The sequence below is a fragment of the Puntigrus tetrazona genome, chromosome 2, assembly GCF_018831695.1.
Source record: "Puntigrus tetrazona isolate hp1 chromosome 2, ASM1883169v1, whole genome shotgun sequence".
Classification (NCBI taxonomy): Eukaryota; Metazoa; Chordata; class Actinopteri; order Cypriniformes; family Cyprinidae; genus Puntigrus; species Puntigrus tetrazona.
In genome coordinates, this window is record NC_056700.1 from 2,308,551 (window position 1) to 2,329,570 (window position 21,020).

The 21,020-nt window shown below is 39.4% G+C and overlaps 2 protein-coding genes and 1 pseudogene across 2 annotated transcripts; 2 read left to right on the top strand and 1 right to left on the bottom strand.

The window, feature by feature from the left end:
- The first annotated feature begins 986 nt into the window (after nucleotides 1–986).
- bcl6ab (BCL6A transcription repressor b) lies at nucleotides 987–7,553 on the top strand. The gene is made up of 9 exons (XM_043224306.1): nucleotides 987–1,114; nucleotides 2,624–2,791; nucleotides 2,875–3,096; nucleotides 3,817–4,491; nucleotides 4,577–4,665; nucleotides 5,545–5,714; nucleotides 5,789–5,917; nucleotides 5,996–6,133; nucleotides 6,909–7,553. The coding sequence occupies exons 2-9, from the start codon at nucleotides 2,631–2,633 to the stop codon at nucleotides 7,038–7,040; spliced, it is 1,716 nt and encodes a 571-aa protein (XP_043080241.1). The 5' UTR covers nucleotides 987–1,114; nucleotides 2,624–2,630; the 3' UTR covers nucleotides 7,041–7,553.
- Nucleotides 7,554–9,637: 2,084 nt separating this feature from the next.
- Nucleotides 9,638–13,750, bottom strand: LOC122358789 (annotated as a pseudogene).
- A 410-nt stretch (nucleotides 13,751–14,160) lies between these two features.
- Nucleotides 14,161–18,893, top strand: LOC122358683 (protein FAM78B-like). Its single transcript, XM_043258538.1, has 2 exons — nucleotides 14,161–16,526; nucleotides 17,514–18,893. Exons 1-2 carry the CDS (start codon nucleotides 16,264–16,266, stop codon nucleotides 18,034–18,036), a joined length of 786 nt encoding a protein of 261 aa, XP_043114473.1. The 5' UTR covers nucleotides 14,161–16,263; the 3' UTR covers nucleotides 18,037–18,893.
- The last annotated feature ends 2,127 nt before the right edge of the window (nucleotides 18,894–21,020 follow it).

Consider the following 21,020-nt stretch of genomic DNA (forward strand, 5'->3'; position numbering starts at 1 on the left):
GTATAAATAGTGTTGAGAGCTGTGTGCACTGCGTTATGGTCCTGAATAGCTGCTTTGTTGAGTGTTAAGTTACAGTACACTGCTGAAGCAGTCATGAGCTTTAGTGTGTGTGTGTGTGTGTGTGTGTGTGTGTGTGTGTGTGTGTGTGTGTGTGTGTGTATATGTAAGAGACCTTATTTGCCTCCGTTACCATCTTAATTGCATGCTGTAATCAATGTGTGACCTCCCAGATCTTGTGATATTAGTTTAGAGAGCATGTAATTAGAAAAGGACAATGTTAAAGAGAAAATTCACCCAAAAACGAACATCTGGGTATAACACTTTCATCAAAACTCGTTCTTTGCTATTGTGTAGTATGTTACAATATTATTATAAACCTGCCACATTGACTTTTTTATTTTTATTTTGTATCTATTTAGCAAATGTGCAAATAATGCTAACAACCAATGATTGAAGAAGTGATTTTATCTATTATAAACTGAGCAAAACCACAAACTTATGGATTTGGTAGTATCTCAATGTTATATAATAATGGTAATGATAATGTAATAATAATATTATAACATTGCGCTGTTATATTTAACTTAGAACAGGAAACGTAGACAAAAATAGATTGCTTTTCTTTGCGATTAACTTTGTATTTGTATTTATAATGTAGCGTACGACAATAGCTGAGTTAATTCAACGTGACATAACATAAACACAGTTATAATAGAGGGGTCGCATCGGAAGGAACCATTTCTGCCGGATCTGTACAGTAGCGAAAGGGTGGGAGGAGGAGTGACGTAGATTATGTCCGCGTCTCTGGAGCGAACCACCGCGTACAGAGGGGCGGACTGTAATCACTCCAACGGTGTTAATAAACGGTGAGCTAAAAGCGGCGACATCGAGCATACGTGCCAGTTTTAAACCCTTCGGGATTACTTGGATGGCGTTTCTGATAGGAAGCAAGCCCGCGCTAAAGAGGCGCGGGGAGAGCCAGCCCGACTCCCCCCCTCCTGTGTCTCAGTGGTACAGCCCACTGGTAAAATTCCGAGAATTGCGAGCTGCGTCTTCTCAGAAGAGTTCTTCCAAGAACTGTCTTCGGTGGACACTTCCAAGAAAAATATACCAGGTGATTTTCTTCTATCTAGCAAAAAAAGTCAACACGAGAAGCCCTAAAGAGACGAGTCGCTTCTATAGCTGTTTGTTTTTATTGTTTTGTTTTACGCCGGTCTACTTTCTCGCATTTAGAGCTGTCGCGTTAATTACGCAACCCGACTTCTGGTGGCCTAATAGCGCGAATTACTCACTTTATTACTCGTTTGTCAGGTTCGCCGTCTGTAGAAGTTGCGCTACATTCAGCGAGCTTAAGCCGATTTAGGAAGCACTGAACCGTATGATAAAGACAGGTTTATGCAACTTTATATGGAAGGGGAAACTAAGTTTATTCCCTATAGCGGACGGTCCGTGTCGGGAACAAAACAGTAGACGCGTAAAGATCGTGTACCTTTAAAGTTTTAAAAGTCGAAAATGCTTGATTTATATTCAATTTCAGCATTCACCCATGCGCGTGTGACCATGCTGGTGAACTCTCCTAGTTGTCATGACTTGCGGTTAATAAATACATAAATACAGCGTGCGAAGGTTTTATGTTCGACCGCGTCAGCATTCAATCATATCAGCGTGAGATTATTCAGTGTCCTGTAGTCTCTGTTTCACTGAAACATTACCGAAACGCTCGTTTTACACCAAACACCTGTGACGTGATGGAGTCGTTTATTCATAATACGTCATAACGTTATTAATTTCCATCACATTAATACTTGGCCAGTATGCCACAAGGCTGTCGCTGCTCAACAAGTGTCACGCGCGGGAAGCGTCTTAAATCACGTAAACTGCTGTTCCCTGTGTAGTGATGTTCGTCGAAATGCAAGGTACCGCTTGTTTTTCACAGCTAAGGTGATGGTGGGTTTCTGAAATGATGTCAGAAGCTTGAGAAGAAAAAAAAAACGTGGTTAATTGCGTGGCTGTGTTTCAATCCTAGTAAGCCGTCTGCTTAGGTGGCATTTCGACGGACTAATGTTAAAAAAAAAAAAAACTATGCAGGTTTAAAATTGTCCAAGTAGGCAGCTGTCTAGGTTTGTCTGCACACCAAGTCCTCCCGAGTTATATGCATATAGCGGTGAATAAATATTTAAATATTTAAAACTATGTACACATTGTACAGTATGTGTGCGTATGTGTAACAACATAACATTAATTAGATGTCTTACTATGAATATTGTTATACGTAAATGTAGAGTTTGCAGCATTACTTTGTGGACATCTAGTGTTCAATTGACTAAACTTGCACACCTTCAAAATTCTAGGTTAATAGCCTATTGTGTAGCATTATATATATATATATATATATATATATATATATATATATATATATATATATATATATAATTATAAAAATTTTTTTATTAATTTTTATTATTTTTTTATTATTATTTATTTGTAATTATTATTATTTATTTATTTTTAAGTGTATCTGGTGTAATATAGTTTATATTTAAAAGCATAGTAACCAAGTGGGCATGTATTTGCGTATGCATTCATACATTGAAAAGTTTGATTCTGAACGCTTTACGTGCAGGTGAACAATGTCAAGTGCAGCGGACGGCTGCATTAAGTTCACTCGCCATGCCGGTGATGTGCTGTTCAACTTCAACCGCCTCCGCAGCAGAAACATCCTGACCGATGTCACCATCGTGGTCGCTGGGCAGCACTTTCGGGCCCACAAGACAGTTCTGATGGCATGCAGGTAGTGCTGTGACTTATGCATTTTGCCAAATACGTGACAGTGTGCCGTAAGTGACATTTGTGTTCCATCTTGTCCTTTCCCAGTGGCCTCTTCTACTCCATGTTTGCAGATGCTTATAAAAGCACCTTGAGCATCGTGAGTTTAGATCCGAAGGTGGACCCCGATGGCTTCGCCATATTATTGGAGTTCATGTATACGTCTTGCCTCACGCTTAAAGATGACTTCATCATAGCCACCCTCAACACAGCCACATACTTACAGATGGAGCACGTGATGGACACATGCCAGAGGTTCATAGACTCCAGGTGAGTGCTCAGAAACACGAACGTGTGATTTGTAGCACAGTTGGAGACATAACATTGATTTTTATTTATATTTTGTTTAGATAATTATTCTATAAAATATTTAGTATATTTTATAAATATTTTAGTGTATTTAGTTATTGTATTTAATTAATTAATTATTTGCTTTTATCTATTTATTCATTCATTTATTTGGGAGGGTCCTGCATGTAAAAAAAAAAGATGATACAACTTTCCTGATATCATAATCAAGAAAGAATGTATCAATTAAATAGAATAAATCTTCATTTAGTATTGTTCATTTATTGTTGGAAATCTGAATAGATATTGAATAGATTAAAAGCTTATGTTTCTAAGTAAGTCTCTATTTATATTTTTGTATTATTTGATACTGTACATACAATTTTAATACTGTATATAAACGTTTTGGATTTATTTTATTATATTTAAATTTTTTAAATATTTTTTCTTTTTAATTAATTTTTTTAAATATATTTTAATGTGTACGTTTTATGTATAACAAAAGTGAAAAAAAATATTTTATTGCTTTTTCCATGATTACATCATGTTTTTAAAGTCAGTTATTGAATGGTTAAAAATGATATAGGCTGAAAGACAAATGAACCAATAAGAATACCATTACACGGCTTGGCCACTTTTTCTTTTCTTGATCTTGGATACTGTTATTTCTCACTGACTCATCCTCTGCTGGTTTTCTCAAAGGGGCTTGTGTGTAAAGCAGACCAGAACAGAGGTGCTGATCAGTCACGGCTGTTTATCCTCAGAAGCTCCCTTCCTCCTCAGCGATGCCCTGAACAGCCAGTCCAGGGTCAGCTTCGGCACTTACGCTCCTCCGAACACGCACTATGCCGTTAGCACTTCCACCGAAAGCCCCGCTCGCTTCTACAGACCTCTACCTCTCAACGTGGACGCCTCCAACACCGCGAACCCGCTCTGGCGGATCCCTAAGAGCGGCGTGATGCTCCGCCAGCAGCAGTCCCCGCCGGACGCCGGAGCCTCGGCTCGGACCGTCGCCGACGCAGAAGCCCCCGGGCCCCGGGAGGAGACCAGCCGTCCGTCCGTGCTCTTCCGTTCAGCTCGAGCCGAGGGAGACGGGAAGACTCCGGAGGCGGAGAGCAGCAGCGGACCCAAGAGCCCTCTCAGGTCAGACTGCCAACCCAACTCACCCGCAGAGTCCAGCAGCTGCAGCCGAGGAGCGCCGTCTCCTCCCGGCGCCGCCAGCCCCCTGAAGGTCCGCAACTGGAAGAAGTACAAGTTCATTGTGCTGAACTCCTCAGACGGGGCCAGTGACAACAGCTCACCGACTCCGTCCCGCCTGGCTACAGAATCCAGCAACAAGAGCGGTGAAGCCCGAGGTCCTCTCAGTGTGGAGAGCAGGTCGGTGAAGACAGACTTTAAGGACGACAGTGTGGCAAGTGTTTATTTAATGCATTATTCTTAAACGTGTGTCATATGTTTTTAGCTCCGCAGATGACTGCATCAAAAAAGAACAGGACTCTTCGCTTCCCAACACTTTGACAGAGGAGCGCAGCACAGGACCCACAAGATCAGGTGAATGCATTTTTCTCACAATGTTGAAATGGATTTTGGGATCATGGGCAAAATCTTGCAATTATTATTATTTTTTTAGAGAATGTAATTTTTTGAGGGGCACATATCAGTCAGATTGGTCAGTGCAATTTTTTTTTTATAATTCGAGAGACAGAAAGATTTATTTTAGTTATAATTTTGAAAGTAATAATAACAATAATGACATTTATATGATAAGATATATATATATATATATATATATATATATATATATATATATATATATATATATATATATATATATATATATATATACCTAAATTATATTAAATAAAATATAAAATAAAAATTTAAATAATATTAATAATTTAGAAATTAGTATAACTCATAATGATAACAGCATAATTATGCTTATTAATATTTCAGTGTTAAGTATTGTAATCAGCCAATAATAGTATTTGTCAGTAATAATAATATTTAATAATAGTTACATAATATTAATTATTATTATAGTAGTAGTAAGCAATAGTAGTAGTATCAGCTATTAGTTGTTTTCAAAGTATTATAAACTTAAGGGTTTTAATGCTTTAGTAGTTTTTAATTACTATTCTTATTATTACTATTATTATTAAACACATTTACACATTACATTTTATGTGTACATGTAATATAAAATCTTAAATATTATAAAATATGATTTATTTAATATTAAATAAAATATTTAAAAATTCACATTTTAATAGGTAATATTAATAAACGTTAACATACCTTGAGTTTTATTTCTATTCCTTATTGTACTGTTGGGATGTAGTTTTTTCTCTTTGGGGCCCCCTGCTGGTCACATGTGCGGTGAACGTGAAAAATACATCAATCTTCACAGTCTGAATCCTATGTTTGCAGAGCGGGACAGAATCTACTGTAACGACTGTGAGTCCAGGAGCGAATCCGACGGAGAGAATCCACGATGGCTGCAGGACGGAAAACGGTACAAATGTGACCGCTGCCAGGCCATGTTCTGCTACAACGGGAACCTAGCGAGCCACAAATCCATCCACGCAGGTACATTTGCAGTGCTTCGGAGCTCCAAGATGGCACTCGCTGTGTTGAAGTTTGACATTTTCATCCTGGTGTGTTACAGGGGGAGAGAAACGTGCATCTGCTGGGCGTGTGCGGAGCGCAGTTCAACAGACCCGCCAATCTGAAGACACACTCACGGATCCACTCGGGAGAAAAACCGTACAAATGTGAAACCTGCGGCTCGCGCTTCGTCCAGGTACAGTCAGGCGCCCCGGAGTGCTTCTGTGACGGTGCAGAGCGAACGCGCTTCATCTTCTGCTTTCGTGGTTTCCAGGTGGCTCATCTGAGGGCTCACGTGCTGATCCACACCGGAGAGAAACCGTACCCGTGTGACATCTGCGGCACGCGCTTCCGCCACCTTCAGACGCTGAAGAGTCACTTACGAATACACACGGGAGAGAAACCTTATCATGTGAGCATCAGCTGCACCAAAGTCTTGCATATTTGTAGCAATAGCCAACAATACACTGTATGGGTCAAAATGACAATTAACGGCAAAAACCATTAGGATTTAAGTAAATATCAGCTTCCATAAAGATATTCTGTAAATGTATTACCGTAAATATGTCAAAACCGAACTTTTATTTGTAATATGCACATCTAAGCTTTAAAAATGCCCCAGTTACGGTTCATTTTTTGGTTTTGGGAGTCCCTAAAAACAAGCAAGGTCAAAAAAAAACCTTTATTTTCTTGTAATACGCATTTATCTTTTAACTTATTTGTTCAACCACTCCCAAAACATTTGAACGATTGAATGGCGCTAATCGATTTTATTTAAAGGCGTGTTTGTGAGCTTTTTTACGCTCCAGAAGCAGCACCTAGTGGCAAAGAATAAATTAGCATTTTCATTCGGACCAGCCCATGTTTTATGCTCACGTTTGACGTTGAAGTCAGCTTGGGACTTGTTTTAAAAATGACTCATTTCAATGATTCAGAGTCGACTCGTAACTTTACACGAGATGCATTTTCAGATTTAAAACTTAGCACCCCCACATTCCAGATTTTCAAATACTTGTATCTCGGCACAAATATTGTCCAGTCCAAACTAATAGAAATCGTATTTATTCTGTCAAAAAATGGCATCCTTATGGTTTTGCCGTCCAGGGTCACTTTTAGTCACGTATCAGTGTTGAATATTAGAACTGCGAACGCTTTTGATGTGAACTCTTCTTGGTCTCTCATTCCAGTGTGAGAATTGTGACCTGCACTTCCGCCACAAGAGTCAGCTGCGTCTTCATCTGCGACAGAAGCACGGCGCCGTCACCAACACCAAAGTCCAGTACCGCAGAAACAGAACAGACCTGCCCGTCACCTCCTGAAAACACATCAAGCTCTTCAGAGACATTTCAGTTCCTTCAGTGAGGAAATCCATCAGAAATACAAACACGCACGGTCTTGCCAATGATCGTGTTTACTCATTGCATATCGTTTCTTAAATACGGATTAGTTCACCAGCACATTCTGGTTTAGCCTGCATGATTGCATCATGATGCTTTATGATTTTACTGTAAATACTGACTTCCAAGCATCGTACGTTAAGTTCTTGTCAATGCAGCCTGGGTCATAGTCTCTGTAAGGTCTCTAGTATTTATTTTTTATTAAGAATGCTATTTCACTCCCTTTTCAGTAAAACTATGCATTGTATGTAATATATGTCAGGGAAAATTGGTACAAAAATAATTATGCAATTGCAGTGTGTATGTTTCGTCCGTGTGGTACATTTAAAGAAGCTCTTCTTTGACAGTTATATTGGATTTACATGTATTTGTACAGCTGTTTTTGGTACTAGAGGGCCAAAGGTCTTTGCAATTAAATATTTCTTATCAAACAAAGGCAAAGTTCTGGTTTGATTATTATTATTACTATTTATTATATTGTGTTTTTCTCTTTTTGCATATTTAAGTATCTAAAAATTACATTTATGATATTATAAAGTTAAATGCTAATAATTATGTACAGCACAGTTGTGCTGACATCCAGTAATACAAAATTTAAAAAAATAGATTATTAAAATAGATTCTGCAAGTGTTGAGTAGCATAGATATGATTCACAGACATTTGAATTCAATTATTAAGGTTCATACCAAGAGTTGGTTTGTTAAATAGTTTGTTTAAATTGTAGCTACACATAGTCAGTTAGTTTACACAATTTTAGTAATATATTCATTTTTATTATTTTAATTTAGCTTTTATTTTTGTATTTCTGGTTTAATGCTTTTCTTTTCTCCTAAATGTTACTATTTATGCGTTCAGCTCTATTTCTTTTTTTATGTTTTATATATGAGCTTACAATTAAAGTTAACTTGTAAAATAATAATAATATTAATAATAAATACAATAGTAAATGTATGGCTTAATGCATTATATTATTATCAAACAGGCTTTTGTCAGACTGCAGGACGTCAATAAGTAAGGGAGACAGAGAGATAGAGAGATCAAACAGCACATGAATATACATTTATATAAATATATACGTTTTTTGAAAGCATTTATATATAAAATCTTGATGCTAAATAGTCAAATGAATGAACATTATGTCATAACGCAGTTTGTTCGGTTTGTTGTTAGTGTTGCATACACTATATATATATATATATATATATATATATATATATATATATATATATATATATATATATATATATATATATATATATATATATATATATATATATATATATATAAAGATTAGATGGTGGAAGAGTCACGTGGATTCTTTCATAAAAGCTCTGGGGTCGATATAGGCACTTATCTTGCTCTTCTAGTTCTTCCACACAACACAGAACAATTTCAGTAAGAATGCAGCTTTGTTCAATCGGTTATTGTTGTGCACAAAAACGAGAGGTCCCTTTACAAGCACCGATTCATCCAGAAAGGCGTATCTGGTTTATACCTTCAGCGCATTTAAAGTCAACTATTATTTTTCTCCAGTGAACGCAAACAGGGCGAGCACATGCTTTTACAGTCGAGAAACTGGATACTTTAATCTCTTTGTGTCGTAATTGTGTGTGAAAGAACAGCAATTCCCAAACGGCTAGCATCGCGTTTAAAGTGTTGGGAAGTTTGTTTAAAAAAAAAGAGTCTACCTTTACAGTGAATTTAGTTGTTTTTCGCTATGAGGGAAGGCTAGATTTCTCTAACACTTCCTGTTTTGTAATGTTGGCATATTCTACCAACTTAACATAAGCTTTTGTCTACACGATTTAGGGCTTTTATTAGCCATTAGCACTGACTGTGATGATTAGCACACTGTACAAAGACATACACAACCATTATAGGCAACACTTGTTAACTACAACTTTTCCCTCAAATTCTTCATGTTGCTTATTAATAATTATTAAATTAAGTTTAAGTATTGGGTAGGATTAAGGATAAATGAGGTTATGTGGAACACGTGCTAAATTATCACTAACAAATGGCTAATATTCTAATAATACGCATGCTAAGAAGTAGCTGTAAAATGAAGTTTTACTATAGAGGACATTGCAATATTTTGTAATTTATTCCCGTTTAGTGTCACACGGTCCTTCAGAAATCATTCTAGCATGCTTCGATTCTCAAGAAACATTTTGAAAACCGTGATGCTTCAGTATTTTAGTGGAACACAAAATTTTTTCCAGTTTATTCAAATACAAATTTTTAAAAAGGCGCAAAATACTTACCTTTGGCTGTTTATCTCAGAAACAGGGCTCCAGGACTGTATTTACTAATTACTTTTCAATAATCACTGAAATATCCTAGACAAACTGCCGCTGTTAAAAGACACAACGATTCTGCATCTATTTTTACATTTTCAATTTATTTCCTGAGAAAAATGCATAATAGTGCCTGTCATATACACTTGAATCTAGCATTCAACTAAAAAAAGGCTTTATTCTTTTCCTGTAGTGTAGTGAAATCCAAACGGAGCACAACATTGGAGTCAGGAGACGTTTATTTTTATTTATTTTTTTTCGGTGGGTTCTGTCATCCTTGATATTTCATTTATTGTTTTGTGTCATTTTAAGGAAAGGTCACATCAATACGCCAAATTCAGCTTCTCCACGAACAACACCAAGATGCTGAGACAATCAAATAAAAGCATGAGCTCCCATTCCCCACATCTTAAAATCCTCCGCCTGAGCAAAGATGGCACGTGTTCGGAATACGGCGGCCACAATATGATAAAACAAAACAAAAAAAACACGCAGCTAAAACTCAGCTCTCTCTCTCGGGTGGCCTGCAAACGGTCCTCAGAACCTGCTGTGGATTGCTACACAAAACAATGAGAAACAAGTGACCAAATATAACACAAACAGGTCTGGAGATCTACTCAAGCACTCTTCCCGTTGGTCATTTATAGGTTACAGAAAGAAAGGGTTAAGTGCAGGAGCCAATAGCGACTGCAGAATTTTCCCACACATTCTTGGCTTATTTCGAATCGTGTTTAATGTGGAAGATTATCCTGAAGTTAAGAGCAGAAGCGTGCGTGTTCACTACAGAAGTGCCCTGAACATCATCGCTCGAAATGCTCGATTTTCGAATGAAATACTGTCCCTCGTCAGCGTAATGCTACGCTGAGAACGTTCGCTTCACTCAGCAAAAGTGTTTTCCTTTCAGACTCACAAACATAGGTATAAGCACACACTCTCTCACGCCTAAAAAAACCTATTTTACTGTTGAATGAGTAAAAATGTATATATATATATATATATGAAGGCATAGCGCTGCCGACAATAAACAGACACCTTAATTTTCAAGAGTTTGGATTTTTGCTGTGGACGTTTAGCCTTCATTCTCCAGGATGTTCTTCACGTCTCCAAACACCTAAAAGAAAAAAAAAAAACTGCATTATGGCACAGTAAAGCGCTTATTTCGATATTATTCTAGTATTTAATGATGCATCATTGAATTAATCCGGTATAAAAACGAAAAAAAAAAATTCAACTCCAATTTAGTCTTAATCGTTTTAGCACTTCAATTTCAGTTAGTCGTCAAGGCAACACTTTACTTTTGGTCTGTTTTAAGCTCAAGTATTCCTGGCCTGAGAGTGAGTAAATTTTCATTTTTGGGGGGGACTATTACTTTTGCTTTTATTAAATCAACTTTTGTGCATAACTGCACCAAAACCTCAAATAAAAAAACAGTACCTCATCCACTGATCGAGAGGCGCCGATCGTGCGCACTTTCCCTGCTTCTCGTACTGCTCTATAATAGGCCGTGTTGACTGGAGGTACGTCTGGATCCTGCAACGAAACAAGAACTTCCTTCGTCACTTGAAAAGAAAGGCCAGTCCATTCAGCCACCGAACAACATTTTCCAAACGCTGCTAAAATTATGACATGCTTTGCATTTAGCTCAAAATATATCAGACACGCCAGATCTACCTTTTTCTAGGCTTTCTCTGTTGTCATCGGTGCGCCCGCTGCTCTTCCCCGCTCTAAACATCTGTCAATGCAAACCTGAAACACACAATAGCTGAAAATCACGTTCGAGCGGTGCTTTTAATACAGATTGCGTCAAGCACTCAACAGTGGCAAACCGGAGACTAGAGTGTCAGTAACGTACGAACCAGATCAAACGCTCAGTTGAAGTCATTATTGAATTCGGAGACGTCATTGTCCAACTCAGCTTAGTTTAAATAGCATCTGTGCGATCGAATCGATAATAATCACTCGAAATTAAGCGTCCCCCAACTGAGCAAGCCAGAGGCGACGGCGACAAGGAACATAACTAGTATTTGCAGGTTAAAAAAAAAAAAAAAAAATCCCAAAAATGTTTCCTTTGCGCATCAATAAACAGACGGCGTTCAAATCAAATGAACGAAAGCATTAAAGAAGGCAACAAAAGCTCACCTCATTACTGCAGTCGAAGAAGAGCACAAACTTGACATCCGCCTTCCCATCCATCACCGTGTTCCATCCCTGCAGGTTGTCTTGGTTTCGCGGGAACCCGTCGATGAGAAAGCGGAACTTCTTTTCGTCGGCTTTCATGGTCTCTTCCATCGCCTGACAAACACAGACGTTTCTTCAACAAAGACACATAGCCGAAAACATGCATTTCTAGATAAGATAAAGGGAAAAGGCCGGGCCGTCAGAATTACAACTTGACGGTTTTATAACGGCATCGCAGTCACGATTTATGCCGCTTGTCCGTTAACGTCTATCGCGAGCCGCACTTTGAACCCCTGACGGAGAAGCTGCTCGGGCTCGTTATCGAGCATCTCGCCCGATAATTCTCTGAAAACGTCCTTCTACAATCATCACCGGTCACGAGCTGGAGCGCTTTGGCTTGTTAAGCAGGACGGACGAGCGTAACCACCTTTTTCAGCAAGTTGATGGTGATTTCAACAGGAACTATTTTGCCCTCTTTGATGTAGCTGTCGATGAGCTGACCGAACTCCGAGCCGGTCCGGCTGCGCTCCTCTCTCAGCAGGTCTCCGGCAGACAGGTGAGTGTAGCTGTAGTTCTGAGCGTAGGAGAAAACACGTTACAAACGGCAGTGAACCGCAGACAGCAAAACACAACATCAACCGTCACGCGTGTGAATGGAATAAAAGAGCGGCGTGTATGAGCGCGTAACCAAACAGGCAGCTTTTTTTTTTTTTTTTTTTTTTTTTAGATCATGAGACGCTTTTTGAGCTGTGTCCAAACGTTTGGCCTTCGTGGGCATACAAAACCTCCAAGCAAATAATTAAACAGCCTTGTTCAGATGCCATATGGCTAAAAGCGAAGGTTTTTTTTTTTTTTTTAAATCGGAGCACACAATATAAGAACAGAGATGGGATTTTATTCAATAACCCTTTTGCTTTAATTGCAACCTAAACAACGTAGTTAAAAACACAAGCTTGGTTTTTATAAATTATTCAACTAAAACCTGAACAATAATAATATTAATTTTAGTTAAAAAAAAAAAAAAAAAAAAAAAAAAAAAAAAAGGTGATAAAAATACATAGTATATACAATATACAGTATAGTTTGGGGTAAGATAAAAAAAAAAAAAAAAAGAAAAAGAACCTTGCTTAACCCCTTCCTGTCTACCTAAATCATTTTGTTTTAAGTTACTTTTATGTTGAATTAATTTTAAGTTAATATAAAAGCATCTGTTAAATGAATACATGTAATTAAGGATTTTTTAACGTCTCTTATGCTTAAATAAGTTGATCAAACATACAATAAAATAGCAATACTGTATCGCTTTAAAATGTTTAAGTCATATTTCAACCTTTTACTTGTGTATTTTCTGTCTTCAGCGTCCTTACTTGATGCTCATTAAAGTATTCAATATTATATACAATGTTAGTGTTTTACTGATAAACGCAAGAGCTTTTCCCTAAAACTAGAATCTACAAAATACTAAAAATACCGGTCGCCGGTGCCAGATCATGACATCTGAACACTGCACGGGCAGCAGGGTGGGACTTGTTTGAACACAGCTCCTGTTCATAACCAGAACATACGAATATGGAAACGCTCCAGGAAATTATGACCACCCCAAAGCTCACATTCATTCTAAGAAAATGACCTTTCCAGCTAATTTATTAAAGCATCACGTCAGACGAAACACGCTGCGTCGCTGTTAAAGGGACCGGATCGCCATCTGCGAAAACGAATATGTATTTTCCTTAGGCGGAAATGAACGATCCATGTAATCTGCTGCAAACCCGACCCCGTCAAAAACCCAAGAAGCCCCATAAAACCTCGCTGTTTTGCACACGGCGCTTATGCAACGTCAGTTATTCTCCATTAACGCGATTTTTAAAGCTCCGCATCTCGCTTACCTCCACGATCCTCGCGCATTGCGTCCCCTTCCCCGCGCCAGGCCCGCCCAAAACAAACACAACCTGCGGCTTCATCATCGCGCTCAAGCTGTGCGCAACGCGTGGGAGCTTCTCCGACAGCCTGTGCAGCAAAGCCACAATCATAAACCGCGCTGATAAGATAGAGCTGCACTAATGAATGACCATCGACCCCTGCGAGAGTCAGGTACAGCGCCGCTTGAATGACCGGGTTGATGCGTGTCCAGGAAGTGCGCGGGGCAGATTCCACTTCCGTCGTACACGTGTCCGACCAATCGGAGGGCGGAGGAGTCGCCGGCGTCACGTAAACCACGCCCACGGCTCTGGAGGCTCTCTAGAACGCGCACCCCTCCTGGGCCTGGGGTTCGCGCGCCAGCATCAGCACCCTTGTTGCCATGTTTGCGGATTCTAAACGAATTTTTAAAACGAATATAAAAAAGATGCGTATAAATTAAACGCAACAATATTTCCGTATTACGTTTGCTGATGCTTGACCTCCATAATAGTACAAAGTATGACTAAAATATATAAAGAAATGATTTATAGCTTTTTCAAGTACAAAATGAAAACAGAGATTGGATCTTTTTTGAATAACTCCTTTGCCACCCACAACCTGAACAACATTGTTTAAACACCATAGAATTTAATGTTTTATGTAAATGTAATTCGTGTATAAAATATATTGACTCAATTTAAGTGACATTTAAATGTGTTACTATAGACCTTAAACATTTCACACACTACGTAAAAATTCAATCAGATGCAAATGAGGTTTGGAGGGATTGACTTAAAGCAGCGGCTATTTACACTAAGTGCAAATAGCAATTAGATGTTATTTACACTAAATAAAAATGGCTTTTTTTCTTAGCATAGATGCTATTTACACAAAGTCCAAATAGAGATGGATCACATGTTGGTGGGCGGAGTTAGTGTAAATAGCCACTGCCAACAAGACAGGCTATTTGCCCTTATTTTAAATAGACACTCTGTTAACTTAGGCGACAAGACAATCGTGAATTAAATCTTTCTCCCAACAGTACATTTCCAAACAATATTATGGTAGTCTGGCAATTCGATCTAGTAAAGAAATAAATATTCGCAAACAAGGAATATTAACTTCTGCACTGTTGTTCAGCCGCAGTACAATCGGTAGCCCCGCCCCTCCTCCACTGTGATTGGTTGGTCGACTGAAAAGTGACAGTGATGAGTTGAACATTTTCAACTCTTGGGGCAGAGAAAAAAAATTAACAATTTAAAATTTTAAGATTTGAGCATTAATTAAAACAATGCACAATGCTCGGCATATGTTCCTGGCGTTTTAAAAAACACGGTGCTCCCATTGAAAACAACTGAAGAAATATGTTAACTGCGGGAATTTTTTTACAACAGTGTATTACGTATTTTAAAGAAAACCGTTTTTTTTATTTAATTTTCTTTATTTCTTATTTCTCATTTCCGGAAGTTTCTTTCAATGCAGTATTTCCAACTGAAATTGAATACTGAAGGGCGTGGGCGTGGTTTTATTTCAGCGATCCTTGGTTGGAGGGGCGTGGTTCACCCAAACCGTCCGACTGACGTAATCAGATAAGGAAATCCCATTCCAAGAAAATGTTCAGATTTTGCTTAAAGATTACCAATACCAGCAATGTGCTTCAACAAAGTAAACGGAGTCAACGGAGATAATTTTTCACTTATTTAGATTTAATTTATTTACAAAAAAAAAATATCAAGCTGCAGTGTAGCGTTGCTAAATCCGTGTTTTACGTAAACAACTCCAGGTTGCTTGTTTTTCTTGCGCGATCTGGCAACACCGATCAGCACCTCACTGCAACTGAACAGCGACCATATAAGCACATGTCTGCGTTAAGATTCTCTGCTGTTTTTCATTGGAGGAATATATTTAAAAACCACTGCGCTATATAATGTGGCAAGGGGCTTGCGTGCGCTGTGTTTGTTATTACTTCCATCACCATCTCTGTGTTCTTCAAAGATTTGCACAGGGTGTCTTCGCCACGGATGCAAGGGATGTAAGCACACAAAGGAAAAACACAAAATTGGTCCAGTGATGCCCACGACAGGCATTGCGTTTTTAAACGTAGCACCCGAGTTTGCATTGTAAATCAGATGCACTGAATCGCTGCTCTGCCGGATCCGTCTGCGTGTCGCTTCCCCTTTTCAGAAGGAGCCGCATCAACAAAATGTTGGGTAGGTCGATCACCTGGAGGAAATATAACCAGCGTACCCTCTCTATGCAGCACCGGCTCCCTCTTCGGCACTGACATGCCCGCGCCCAGCAAAAAAACCAGGATCAAAGGGCTCAGAGCTACAGCTGGACGCGTGAATCGGAAGAAGGACGGCGAACGGGCGCGCACCGGGTGTCCAAATCGGTGGAGGCCGGATCACATCTGCTGGGGACGAGCATCAAGGGCAGTGCGGCACTCCAGCGCTTCGGGAGCAGGCGACGCGGATCACCCATACACCCTCAGCTCCACGACAGCACCGCGTTCCCGTTGCACTTCTCCGTCGGTGTCAAAGATGCGCTAGAACAACGCACGCGCGCTCTGAAATGCATCAAAACACGCCGACAGCGGACATGCTTTTCAGCGCTTTCACCCAAAGGATCTGTCGAGAATATACCGGGCTGGAAACGAAGACGAGGATCTGCCAGCGTTTCAGGGGATGCAAAAAGTGCCAATGAATATACTGCTCAAATACATCCTCCTTTTTCCGTCATTGGCCACATTGACACCCCTATAAGCAGGACCATGGGTTGCATTCAGAGCATCGCCTGCAAGCCCCGCATCCGACGGGAGAACATAGTGGTCTACGAGGTCTCAGCCTCCATTGACCAATGCCCGACCATCATTGAGGAAAACTCGCCCATCGTCCTGCGATACAAGACCCCGTACTTCAGAGCATCGGCCGGGATCGTGATGCCCCCGGTTCCCAGAAACGAAACATGGACCGTGGGCTGGATTCAGGCGTGCACCCAAATGGAGTTCTTCAACACGTATGGTGATATTGGCATGTGAGTAATCGGTGAACCAACAACTAGATCGAGTTTCAGTGCGTGTTACGTGATACTGACTGTAAACTAAAAGCAAATGTTGGAGTTTTTCATATTTAACGGTCGCTCTGTTGGGTTTGTGGTCATCTGTTGTCGACGGATGAATGAGTATCGGGTTGTGCGGTTTGGTATCTCTATGTCTTTTGTAGAAACTGCTCTTTGTATGTAATATTTACTGAAGGGTTATGGGCCATTCAGAATAGAATTTAGAACTTACTGTAGTTACAAAATAGCAAACAGGATACAGAATTCCAATTCGAATTGAATTTAAAGTAGAATTACAGATCGAAGATCCACATGACGGTGACATTAAAAATAAACATAATAAAGCCTTGTTTCAAAGTTGTGAAAAAGTATAAAAAAGCCTTTTTTGTCACATGGGAGTGAGAATTTATTACCCAAAATGTGCTTCCTACGTTCAATTCCATAAAAATATTTTAAATAAAAATCTTTCTTATACTTCCTGCGAGTTCTGCCCCGTTCACTTTAAACTTTTACGCTCGTGGATCAAAGGCAGTCAGTTCTTAAGTTCAGAATTTCGCCCAAGCCTAACTTATTTCGCCCAAGCTGTTTCAAACATTACTCTTTAAAATTGTGGGAAATTATGTTGTTCAAGCCTCAAATGAATCCTAAAATGCGGGATCATCAAGGAGACCATCAGAGCAGACAGAGACAGCTTAGAAGGAGATAATTAAAACGAGTGGGAAGGCTAACTGAGGAAAAAGAAACACATTCATGAATATTTCATTCACAGCCACCATGTCTTTTAATCACTATTTTTCCATATTTGTACGAGGCACTTTGTACTGAGCAGGTCTGCTTACCCACCTTCGCCATTTCTATTCACTCACCTCATTCGCCCGTTTGATGTATTAAGGCACTACCGCTCTTTGGACTCGTGCCTCTTTTGTGTCCTTCCTGACCGCTCGCCTTCTCTCCCTTCCGCAGGTCCAGCTGGGAATTACCAGAGCTTCGAGAAGGACGGGTGAAGGCCATAAGCGACTCTGACGGCGTGAGTTATCCCTGGTACGGTAACACCACCGAAACAGTGACCCTCTCAGGCCCCACGTCCAAGCCGTCCCGGTTAACGGTGGGCATGAACGACAACTTCTACCCCAGCGTGACTTGGGCGGTGCCCATCAGCAACAGCAACACGCCCATGCTCACGCACATCACCCGAGACCAGAGCTTCATCACCTGGCTGGTGGCGCTAAACGCAGACACCAAAGAGCGTATCGTTCTTCAGACGGTGCGCTGGCGTATGCGCGTAGACATTGAGGTGGATCCTTCCATGCCGCTTGGCTCTCGCGCCAAACTGATGGGACGGCCGCACCAGGAACAGCCACACATTCTCAGCAACAATGAGCCCATCCCGCCCAACGCTCTGGGCAGGCCCAATGCCAACGATGCCCAGGTGCTGATGTGGAGGCCCAGGAGAGGACAACCTCTGGTAGTGATACCGCCCAAATAGGGGTGTCTCAACAGTGCCTATGGGACATCGAAGACTGCATGTGCTGTATGGACGCTGGATTTTGGTATTGCCTTGTGGATTCCCAGTTTTGTTGGGTTTCTCAGTCGCTCTGAACTAGGAATTCTCCATGAGGTTTTGCTACCTTTAGACTTCAAAGTACTCGGTCAGACAGCAAATGATCAGGAGTAACTAGTACTAAATGAACCCAGTAGGTTTAAGGAATAGTTCACAGAAAAAAAAATTGTTTATTTTCTTTGTTCTGCAGAACACAAAAGAAGATCTGCGACCTTGGAGCACTAAACCAGTCATAAGGGTCAGTTTTTTTTAAAATTGAGATTTACTTTATATTTATTTACGTTATAAATAGACTTGCTATTGATGTCTGGTTTGTTAGGATAGTGTGATATTTGGATGAAATACAACTATTTGACAATCTGGAATCTGAGGGTGCAAAAAAAAAAAAAAAAAAAAAAATCTAAATATTTAGAAAACTGCCTTTAAAGTTGTCCAAAAGAACTTAATAGCATTGCATATAATACTAATGAAAAGTTAAGTTTCGATATATTAACAATCAAAAATTTACAAAATATCTCGATATTTACTTAAACGCCTAATCATCTTTAGCATACAATAAAAAGAAATAATTTTGACCCATACAATGTATTGATGGCTATTGCTACAAATATACCTGTGCTATTTAAGACTGGTTTTGTGCCCCAGGTTTACATATTTTGCAGAATGTTTTGGCGGTTTTTGTCCATACAGTGAAAGCCAATGGGGTCCAAACATTTACACCTTGAAATATGACTTAAATGTAGCATAACTTTAATGAGTGCCACTCGACTGGTATGTTTCGAGTCCTCCTCGAACAACATGATCACTTTGAATAAAAAAACTTATATACTGCATAAAATAAGGTGAATGTCAACAAAAGTCATACCTCACTGGTTCCTGCAAGTCATGTCTTAATATGGGCAAAATATAGCTGAATACATTCTTCAACATATATTCATTTGAGTTCCGAAGAAGAAAGATGGTCAGACAGGTTTAGAGTGACACGAGGGTGATAAAATGACAACAGAATGTTCATTTTTCAGTGAACTATGCCTTTCGGATTACCCTTAGTGGTAATATCTTTACAATTAAGAGTCTTACATTAAGGTTTTAATTTTTTTTTGCAACAACGCCCTAAACTTTCAGGATGCTATATAATGCATGAAAAAAAAATTGAATGTTTGGTCTCATACAATACAAAGTGAACCCAGTGGCATTAAAAGAACGAAGGGAGGTCAACGCAGGACATTCACTCTTTTGCTTTATAGGACAACCAGCGAAACTCTTCGAAACGTCTATCGTTCGAGACTTGTGACTTCATTTCAAATGCTAGCAAATATCTTTACATGCAGTAAGACGGAAAAAAGGCCGCAGGGTGCACGAAGACGTCCGCCCGTTGAGGTGGAGTGTATGTAGTAACGGAGTGAAGTGTGCAGCGGGGCCGTTCATCCAATCAGACACGTCCTGGCACCGGAGAGCCGATAGGAGTTTGTTTATGCTCGCACTTGAGTCCGTTTGAGTTTACGCAGTGGGTGCTGCACCATAGGCATTCACCAGATTAGTCACATGCCATACACACTCCATCTGTGCCATTCCACGTCCCCTCTCTCTATTCTCAAGCTGTCTCACTCCGTCCTCTCCCACTGAGACTCCTTGGGTAATTATGACACAGACGAAATTGAGTTTCCATCACAAATGTCAGGCAGACCCGAAAACGACAATTCTGTCCTTATCCGTCCACCTTTGTGTCGTTACAAACCTGCATGATTTTTTTTTTTTTGTCTTTCGTTGGACAAAGATATTTTGAGCACCGTTTTGTCCACGCAGCGAATTTTAGCAGAGTTGGAAACCGCAAACGAAACATCCTTGATTCAGGATGACACGGTTACTGGCTTTTTATGAAAACTGGACAAAACTTTTGTCCTCGTAAATCTAAATCCCTTATTGCTATGGATTTTAGACTTTCAAAATAACGCTTTTGCTAATAAAGTGTCACTAAAATTTGTACAGGGCTGTTTAAGTATGAAAAATAGAGAACAATAACAAAAATAAATAAATATTAAAACTAAATAAATAAGTTGCAGTCTTGGGACGCAATGCAAATTAATATTTAAATAAAGATTTATATGAAGCTAGCAGATTTTTTTTTTTTTTACAAAGTAGACTCAAATATTTAAAAATAAATAATATTTCTCTGGAGTAAAACTGTTCTGTGGAGGGACCAACAAACTAACACGCATACAATATAAAGTGTGTGGCTAATGCTTTCATGAGACACTGCTAAATTTACTATTTATAAATTACTTGATAGTTTTATTCATTATTTGCATGCTTTTAATTTAGTGAATTGTGTTGTTTTATGATGCATTAAATGAGACTGGTTGGAAATGAAGAGGTAATATCCAGTCTGGACATATAACAGAAAACAACAATGACTAACTCTTGAATCTAAAAGAGCATTTATTCATGCCTGATGCTTCTCTGAAATCACTTTCGAAGTAAAAGTTTTGTTGGAAGTTGAGATGCATGCAGTACGTCTAAAGCTTGGAGCACTGATCTAGACAAAAAGGTAGAATACATCATCTGGGGTTCCTTCTCTGTAATATGATAAATACCTCACCTCATCTCCCTCTATCATTTCTCAGTTACATCTTCTTGTATCTCTGTCAAAGCCATATTCCTCCTCAAGATGATCATCTAATCTAATAAAAGACACATTCAAACGTATGAGCTCATTATCTGAAAATGCATGAACACCAGCAGCAAAATTAACGGTTTCGGTGATTTCAACATTTCCTAGAACAGGATGTGCCGAAATGAGGAATACAAAATGTTGCTTAAATGGTTACAACCCACTTTCTTTCACATTCACATGCTTTCCCACTGCAAAACGAGTCTATGCAACGGAAGAGACTGAGTTTACTGTGGAA